This window comes from Gracilinanus agilis, chromosome 4, assembly GCF_016433145.1.
Source record: "Gracilinanus agilis isolate LMUSP501 chromosome 4, AgileGrace, whole genome shotgun sequence".
Classification (NCBI taxonomy): domain Eukaryota; kingdom Metazoa; phylum Chordata; class Mammalia; order Didelphimorphia; family Didelphidae; genus Gracilinanus; species Gracilinanus agilis.
The window spans coordinates 188,021,077-188,030,788 of NC_058133.1; the positions used below are offsets into that span (position 1 = coordinate 188,021,077).

At 41.0% G+C, this 9,712-nt stretch overlaps 1 protein-coding gene across 1 annotated transcript in view; it reads left to right on the forward strand.

Moving 5' to 3' along the window:
- The window catches only part of MPP3 (MAGUK p55 scaffold protein 3), a 44,210-nt gene extending 34,498 nt beyond the window's left edge, over positions 1 to 9,712 (forward strand). The window contains 1 exon segment of the mRNA XM_044675085.1: positions 9,536 to 9,712. Within this exon segment, the coding sequence (XP_044531020.1) occupies positions 9,536 to 9,712 (177 nt within the window).

A 9,712-nucleotide genomic window follows, 5' to 3' on the forward strand; every position in this document is an offset into this window, starting at 1 on the left:
CTTCTCCTTCTCCTCCTTCTCCTTCTCCTCCTCCTTCTCCTCCTCCTTCTTCTTCTCCTCCTTCTCCTTCTCCTCCTCATCCTCCTCCTTCTTTTTTCTTCTTTCTCTTTCTCTCTCTCAACCCCTCTTCCTCTCTTTCCCTCCCTCTCTCTCTCCTCCCTTCTCTTTCCCTCCCTCCCTCCCTCCCTCCCACCTCACACACACACATCCATCCAGTTTGGACAAGAATGAAGTTCTTAGTTTTCTAAAACAATTTACAGTATCAAAGGATCACACAGACTAAAGTAGTATTCCTGGAATTCAGACTAGAGGGGTGATCATTTAATCCAAGCCCCTCATGTTACAAAGGAAGAAGCTAAAGATCGGAGATTAGGACTGGCTTGTTTAAGATTCTCTAGGTAATAAATAAGAGCGATGGGCTTTAGTCATAGCTGCATCCTGTGTCTTTTCCCCTGTGCTATATTTGGCTCAAATCCTTGTTCTAGCCAGATGCTACCATAACCTTTCCTGAGAAGCCTCATGCTTTGGCAGAAGTCTCATTGAAGAGATTTGAGCATCCTTGCTAAAAGAAATCAATCAACATGCACTTGCTATGCACCTGCTACTATTTGTTAAGCTTTGTGTTGGGCTCTGGGGATAGATGCAAAGACCAAAACTGTAACCATAACCCAAGATTCCAAACTCTAAAACCAACCCCTGTTCAAGAGGAGCGTATTATCTTTTGGGAGGAGGGAGGTGACATGGACAATTATAGGAAGATACAAACTCTATTCAGAGTACATGCAAGGTACTTTTTCATAATTCCTGCTTAGATATATGGTTGCAATGCTGGCACAGTCAGGAGCTGTCCAGCACTAGTACTGGTGATAACAGACTTTTATGTAGCACTTTCACGTTTTCAGAGGGCCATTGGTAGATTATCTCATTTGAGCATCTCAGCAATTCTTTGGAGTGGTTGTTACCATTTTACAGCTAAGGAAACTGAGTCTCAGAGAAATTAATAAGTCCTGAAGCTAGAGAGACAAGGTTTGAATGAGGTTTTCTTAGCTCCAAGTCTAGCATTGCTTCTATTGCATCATGCCTTGCTTCTTAGCTGAAAGAGAATGGTGCTGCTTTCTCTCTCTCTCTCTCTCTCTCTCTCTCTCTCTCTCTCTAATAAACCCTAATATCTTTATATGTATCCTTCTATATTAAATTTATTTGTTACCAGACTAGGCAATGGGGTTAAGTGACTTGCCCAGGGTCACACAGCTAGGAAGTGTCTGAGGCCAGATTTGAACCCAGGACCTCCTGTTTCTAGGCCTGACTCTCAATCCAATGAGCCATCCAGCTGCCCCCTGGTGCTACTTTCTCAAGAGATGTGTTCATTCCCTCATTACTACTTGCCTAAAATGACTTTTTAAAAAGTTCACTTCTAGGCAATATTTAGTGATTGGGATCCTTTCACTTAGCATCCCAGGAGAGGAACAGGAATCTAAGTCTGGAGAGATGAGTTTACTCAAGGAGAGATGCGGTCTCAGACTACTCCAAAGAAAAGAAATTTGACTTAGAGTTTTCTGTGTTTTGGTTTGGATCTCTCATTTTTATTGATTTCTGCTTTCTTAGAATCTCATCTAGAGAAGCAGGTAGCTAGTGGCACGTTGGAAAGAGTGCTGAGTCTGGAGTCAGAAAGACCTGAATTCAAAATCCAATGTGAGACACTAGTTATGTGACCTTGGGTGAGTCATTTCGCCCTGTTTACTTCAGTTCCTCATCTGTAAAATGAGCTGGAGAAGGAGACTGCAAACCCCTCCAGTATCTTGGCCAAGAAAGTCCCAAGTGGAGTCATGAAGACTCAGCCATGACTGAAATAAATGAGCAACAACAAATATAGATAAATGCAGCAGGTCTCGTGATGGAGTTAGTCAGAGAAGGGGAATGGGATAAATAGGGAGAGATGGGGAGGATGGGGTGAACTTTTCAGCTAAACCACACTAGAAGACCAAGAGTAGTCTGTGAGATACTTGAATTCATTGTACTCTTATAACAAACTGAATGAAGTCATATATCCTTGAATCAATCAGCCAGCCAATAAGCATTTCTTAAGCATCTACTACATGCCAAACATTGCGGGGAAACAACATTAAAACTTAAACAATCCCTTCAATCAGGGAGCTTACCTTCTAGAAGGCAAGACAACAGATGCATACATAATGCTGTTGTTGTTTAGTCATGTCTGATTTTTTTGTGACTCCATTTGGGGTTTTCTTGGCAGAGAACCTGTAGTGGTTTGCCATTTCCTTCTCCAGTCCTTTTAATAGATGAGGAAACCAAGGCAATCAGGGTTTAAGTGACTCTCCCAGGGGTCCTGCAGCTAGTAAGTGTCTGAGGCTAAATTTGACCTCATGAAGATGAGTCTAAGCCCAATGCTCTATCCACTGTGCCACCTCGCTGCCTGTGTATAGAGTAACCAGCATATGTAAGGCTAGTCGAGTGGGATAGGTATTATACTGACGATGATCAAATGAAAGAATATTTGTAAAAGCACTTAAGAATAGTGCCTGGTACACAGTATATATTACTATATAGAAATGCTCATTCCCTCCCCTCAATCCCCATTCCCAGTCAGCAGGGGACCAGCAGTGACTTATTCTTACAACATTCCATCAGTTATTGGGGAAGTCAAAAGGAGTTTTAGGATCAAGAATCATTTTGTCTTTTCCTTGTTTTCACGGGTTGCTGTGGCTAGAGTTCATCACCAGGTGGCCAGCCTACAAATGAGAAACTTCTCTTGACTTGGATGGGCTGGTCCTCAGAAAGCATAATGATCTATCTCTGGGACTATTCTCAAAGTCTTTCTAACATATCAGTACCTACCTCCCAGAACATGTGTTTCCCTGGCATTGCCTTAGACTTGGAGACATGATCATCTCAATGCCATAATGAGACACACACATATAAAATTAAATAACATTAGCTTGTTCTTGTTGATGTTGAGTCGGGGGCTAGGAACAAACACAGGGAAAGAGTTCATGGGGGAATGATGTTTCTTTCAAAATTTCTAGGGAAAAAATGGAAAGAAGAGGTGTTTGAGCTCAACTCAACAAAAACCAGTTCCCAGATCGTTCACTCTTTCCTTCCACCAGAAACTGCCACGTTAATTTTATTCGGGACTAGACTAGATCCACCTTCTCTTTCTCTGCTTTTGGGAAACTATAAAAATATGAATCAATCAATCTTTCTTTTGTGCAGCTCTGAGCCCCCATTTTGGGAAAGTCCCAGCAGTTATAAAAATCTATTTCTCTCCTGGATACTTTACCACCTGTTACCTCTTTCTCTGCCAGAAGTGAGTAGAGACAAATACACACACACACACACACACACACACACACACACACACACACACACACACACAGCAATTCAGTAGTTAACTACTTTATTCCAGAAAAACCACAGAAGAGAAAGCAAAACAAACTATAGGAATAGATATTGGGAACTGAGAGGCTCAGTTTTCTCCCTGGAGAGAATATGAAGCAAAGGATGAGACAAAGGACAGGCTAACCAAGTGGTAAAGTGGATAGAGGGCTGAGCTTGAAGTCTGGAGGGCATGAGTTCAAAACCAGCCTCAGATACTTACCCGTAGCCCTGGTAAATTACTTAACCCTGTTTGCCTCGGTTTCTTTATTTTAAAAATGAGTTGAAGAAGGAAATGGAAAACCACTTCAATATCTTTGCCAAGAAAACCCCAAATGGGGTCATGAAAAGTTGGACCCAACTGAAATTACTAAAAAATAACCAAGAATGGGAAAGTACTGATTTATCAGTTTTGTTCTTGGTAGTATGAACTGCTCTAGACACTTATCTTTTCCATATTACTTCTTTAGCATTCTCTGTTTTTGCCTCAGCATTCCATCTGCCTTTCCTCTGTCAGATTGCTCCATGGTGATGGTAGTTCTGCTAAGACTAGTCTGGTTTGGGGGCAGCTAGATGGCTCAGTGGATGGAGAACCAGAACTGGAAATGATGGGAGGTCCTGGTTTCAAATGTGACCTCAGATACTTCCTTGCTTTGTGACTATAAGCAAGTCACTTAACCTAAATTACCTAGCTCAGTGATGGGCAACCTTTTGAGCTTGGTGTGTCAAAATTCGCCAAAAAACTGAGCATAACTTGGGTGGTGTCACTTCAAGAAAATAACCATAATTTTATGATATTTATAGTTTAAATAACAAAAAATGTATAATTGTAATATATAACTATTTAATAAACCAAAATAGGTAAATTAATATAGGTAGAATTGTCATCTATAGTGCATAGAGCATCTATACTACATTACAGCAAATGTTCCATCCTTGGCATGAGACCTCATACTTCTCTGTGGCTGGTGTCATCAAAAATGGCTACGTGTGTCAGTGCTGACACGCGTGTCATAGGTTTGCCATCATTGGCCTAGCTCTTACTGCTCCTCTGCCTTGGAACCAATACAAAGTATTGATTCTAAAGCAGAAGGTAAAAGTTTAAAAAAAAGACTAGTCTGGTTCATTTCCATCCTGTCATCTGCACCTAGACTGTCAGTTGCCCCATCTGACTTGTTGCCTTTTGTTCTTATCCTTGCTTCTACTTTCTTCTTTTGACTCTCACCACTCTTGCAAGATGACTTCTCCCTCCCTAAGGATAGCCCTGAGGCTAACCTTTTAGCACCTGTTTTATAGGAGCTTCAATCAATAAACGTGGAGGAATTTCCTTCCAGCCAGTGGTTCTCCTATATCCTGTTACATAGCTAAGATGCATACAAAATTCAGAAAAGGTGTCCTGCAAAAAGGTGATGCTTGAGCTGAATCTTGAGGGAAATCAAGGATTCCAGGAGGTAGAACATTCCTGGCAAGCCAAATAGCCAAAGGAAAGAAGCATTGTATGTGTGAAGAATAAGAAATAAATCAGAATAACTGGACTATAGCATGTGAGGAAGGGAGTAATATGTAAGAAGACTAGAAAGACAGGTAAGTGCCCCATCGTAATGAATTTTGAGTGACAAACAGATGAGTATTTAGAGATAGGTAGATAAGTAGATAGACAGATAGGCAGACAAACAGAGAGATTAGATAGACAGACAGAGAGGCAGGCAGATATAGATAGATAGATAGATAGATAGATAGATAGATAGATAGATAGATAGATGGAGATAGACATATACAGAGATAGACAAATAGGCAGACAGACAGATTAGATAGACAGACAGATAAACAAGCAGGTAGATAGATAGATGGATAGATAGATAGATAGATAGATAGATAGATAGATAGATAGATAGATAGATAGACAGACACAGACAGACAGACAGACAGACAGAGATAGATAGATAGACCAACAGATAGATAGATAGACAGACAGACATATGTGGGAAGCCAATAAGAGAATAGATAAAAATCTGAGATTCCTCTTTTGACCCCTTTTGTGATCCTTGTGATTTCTTGTTTAAAAGTATTGTAGCCTTATTGAAAAGCTTTAAGTTCCTAGCAAACCTGAATTTAAAGGGTTAATACTGTTCCCCTTTGCCCAGGAATGCAGCTACAGCCAAGGCCAAAACTTTAGTAAGGGGCAATTCAACTCTGAGAAAAATACTCCCAACTTGGCTTCCTGATAAGAAGCCAGTCAAAATTCAGCCTTGGCCTTGGTCTACTCTGAAGCTAATGTTTTGTGTTTTGATGTGACATTATTTGTAACTTCTGCGCATCTGCAAAGTTTTTTTTTGGGGGGGGGGTTCTTTTGTGTGAAATGAGTCTTGAAATATATATAATAAACTCCATGCTCCTGGAGCCGGAGCTGGAAGCATGAGGTAAAAGACAACTCCCTTGTTCTGTCCTAATTTCCTTATCAACTAAACTGTCCTTATCAGATTATCAGAGATGATAAAGAGATCTCAACAGACATAGACAGATAGGCAGACAGGCAGACAGACAGACAGAGATTAGATAGATATAGACAAATAGGCAGGCAGATAGATAGATAGAAAGATAAAGAGAAGAGAAGGTACATATTTACATATGTACCTTCTCTTCTCTTTATCTTAGTCCATTTTTTGTGTTACCCGCCCCTTAGGAAGTCTGGCAAAGCCTATGGACTCATTCTTGGAAATACGTTTCTAAATGCATAAAATAAAAATGTATTTATAAAACCTTTACCTTCCATCTCAGAATCAATACTATGTATGTTAAGTGACTTGCCCAGGATCACACAGCTAAGAAGTGTCTGAGGTCAGATTTGAGTTCAAGATCTCCAGGCCCAGCTCTCTATCCACTAAGCCACCTACCTGCCTTCTGGAGTTTATCATTTGATCTTAGAGGGAAGAGGGAAGTGATTAGAATTTATTGAGTCAAGAAGTAATATGGCTAGACTTTCATTTTAGGAAATTCACTCTGGCGACTGTAGGGAGGATAGAATGGAATGGGGAGAGACTTGAGGCAGGGAGTCTCCAATAGAAGGCTATAATAATGGTCCAGATGAGCAGTGGTGAGGGTTCGAGATAGAGTGATGACTGTGTCAGTGGAGAGACTATATCAGTGAAGAAGATATAATGGAGAGATGCAGAGGAGACGAACATGAAAAGATTTGGAAACATTGGATTTGTGTGGAGGAAGGGGAGGAGTCCAGAATGTTATTGTGGTTGGGAACCTAATTAGAATGATAGTGGTGCCTTCATCAGTAAAGGTCATGAATTCTGTTTCAAATGTATTGAATTAGAGACGTCTATGGAACATCCAGTTTGAAACGGTGAAGTGGGACTAGAGCTCAGAAAAGAGACCGAGGCTGCAGAGAATGATGTGGGAGTTGTGTGCACAGATAATTAAATTGAAACCATGAAAGCCTGAAGTATTGATGAAATTCTTTTCTCCCAACCAGGCAGCTGCTGCCCTACAAAAGGGAGGGGGCAACATTTTACCATAAAGGCATGAATGCTGATGTGTTCAACTGCTTTGAATCAGTTTACCCTTCTGATATTTTTTCCTAACAATGTTACCTGTGTGACCTTAGGCAAGTGAAAACCTCTCTGTTTCTCAGTTTCCTTATCTGTAAAATGGCAAAGGGGAAGAATCCAGCTCTAACAATTTTACACTTTTATTATCTGTTAGTCAGGAAATCTCATATTCTTGAAGTGTACCTACTAAAATTAATAGAACAGTTTCTTTGGCAAGATGTGGCCAGACTCTCAGATTTGATAGGTGAGTGGATCTCCATGTCTTTATGAAAAAGAGACTCAAAAGTCAAAGACTTGCTCATTGTAAGCTAAGCCTGACCCTTCTCCACTGAACTTAAGAGTCCGAATTATGTGTATGTTATAGAAATTTCACGGAGATCTCACTGGCCTAGGGAACTCCCTGATAAAGAAAATGCATTTGGCACTTTCTCTTCTTTTTATCTTAGACCAGGGGATCTTAGTCCCTTTTTTTTTTTTTGCGTTACAGACCCCTTGGGCAGTCTGGCAAAGCCTATGGACCCATTCTCAGAAAAATGTTTCTAAATACATAAAATAAAATACATAGGCTCACAAAAGAACTCTGTCATATTGAAATATAGTTATCAAAATATTTTTAAAATAAGTTGACAGTTCCCAGATTAAGAACATCCTGAGAAAATTGCCAAGATCATTGAGAGGTTTAAGTGGCTTGCCTGGGGTCACACAGCAATTATATGTCAAGGGAAGGACTTGAACTCAGGTGTTCCTGACTTTGAGTTCAATTCTTTAACTATTACCCAAATCTGTCTCTATGTATGTTGTGTTGTCATTGAGTCGTTTTTTGATAAAGTCCAACTCTTTGTTACCTCATTTGAAGTTTTCTTGGCAAAGATACTGGAGTGGTTTGCCATTTCCTCCTCCAGCTCATTCTGAAGAAGAAGAAACTAAGGCAGACAAGGTTAAGTGACTTGCTCAGAGTCACACAGCTAGTAAATGCCTAAGGTAGGATTTGAACTCATATCTTCCACTCTGTCCACTGCACCACCTTTTATAATGATCTTAGAGCAGAGGTGGGCAATGTATGGCTCTTGAGCCATATCTGACTCCACCTCCTGACCAGCCAGTCCCGGCAGAGCCCCAGGATGTGCCCCAGGGGGCCCTTCAGCCCCGCCCCATATTCCAGCGCCTTCCCCCTCCATCCTCCTCCTTCCGCAGGCGTTTATGGCTCTCTTGGCCAAAAAGGTTGCCGATTGTTGTCCTAGAGGCATGGTACTCTTAGATGTAAACTCTTTGAGGACAGAGACTGGATCTTTAACATCTCTACAACCATAACAATGCCTAACACATTGCTTGGAGCATAGGTGGCCCAATAAATGTCTAAATGAAGAGTTATACATGTCACTGATTATGTCAGGTTATCATGGGACAAATGTCATAGATTTAGGGCTGGAAAGGACCTCCAGGGGTATCTTATCCAGCTCTATCTTTGTTGTTGAGTCATTTCGGTCATCTCTGACTCTTTGTGATCTCATTTGGAGTTTTCTGGGCAAAGACACTGGAGTAGTTTGCTGTTTCCTTCTCCAACTCATTTTACAGATGGGAAAACTGAGGCAGAGCTAAGTGACTTGCCCAGGGTCACACAGTTAGAAAGTGTTTAAGGCTGGATTTGAACTCATAAAGATGAGTCTTCCTGACTTTAGGCCCAGCACTCTACTCCACCATCTAACTAACATTCCTCCTCCATATGCCAAAACTACCTCCATTTTTTCTGGTCTAGTCTTTTACATAATTGTTTACAAACTATCCCCCATTACATTTTGAGGTCCTTGAGAGCAAGAACCAATTTTTTTTTTTTGCATTTCTTTGTAATTCCCAGCACTTAGCAAAACAGGCATTTACTAAATGCTGGACATCTGTGCCCAATTTAGGTAAGTAACTTTATAATTTTCATTTGATTACAACTCTAAACACTGTCCATGAATTCTCAGGCTTAGTCATATTCATCTTTTCTAGAGTTTGGAGGCACCTCAGAAATCCCCTACTCTTTAATACTTTATAAAGAAAACAAAGGGGCAGCAAGGTGGCTCAGTGGAGCCAGGCTTGGATTCAGGAGGATCTGGATCCAAATCTGGCCTCAGACACTTCTTAGTTGGGTGACCCTGTGCAAGTCACTTAACTCTGCCTCAGTTTCCTCATCTGTAAAAAAAAACCAGCCTTGGTTTCCCCATTGCCCAGTCCTTACCTCTCTTCTACCTTGGAGCCAATACTTAGTATTGATAAGATAAGATAAGGGTTTTAAAAAAAATAAAGAGGGAACCCTGTCTGGCACTGAATCTTCATAGCTTTTGTGTGATAGATTTTCCAGGTGGTGTAACAGATAAAATGCTGAATAGGGGGGTCAGGAAAGCCTGAGTTCAAATCCAACCTGAGTCGCTTTTTTGCTGTCTGATCTTGGACAAGTTTCTTAACCTGTCTGCCTCAGTTTCTTCAGCTGTACAATGGAGATAATAAAAGCACCCACTTCCCAGGGTTGTGAGGATGCTAGCAGCAGTCATTATTATGGTTTCTTCCCTGTCCCAACATAATGGCTTGTCCCTTTACAGAGCGAGGAACAACAAGAGATGCTCTCCTCGGCAGCCTTCATAGACCAGCATTATGGCCACTTGGTGGACGCAGTGTTGGTGAAGGAGGATCTCCAGAGTACATACAGCGAACTCAAAGGTATCTTAGAGAAGCTGAGTAAAGACTCTCACTGGGTCCCAGTCAGCTGGGTCAGGTAA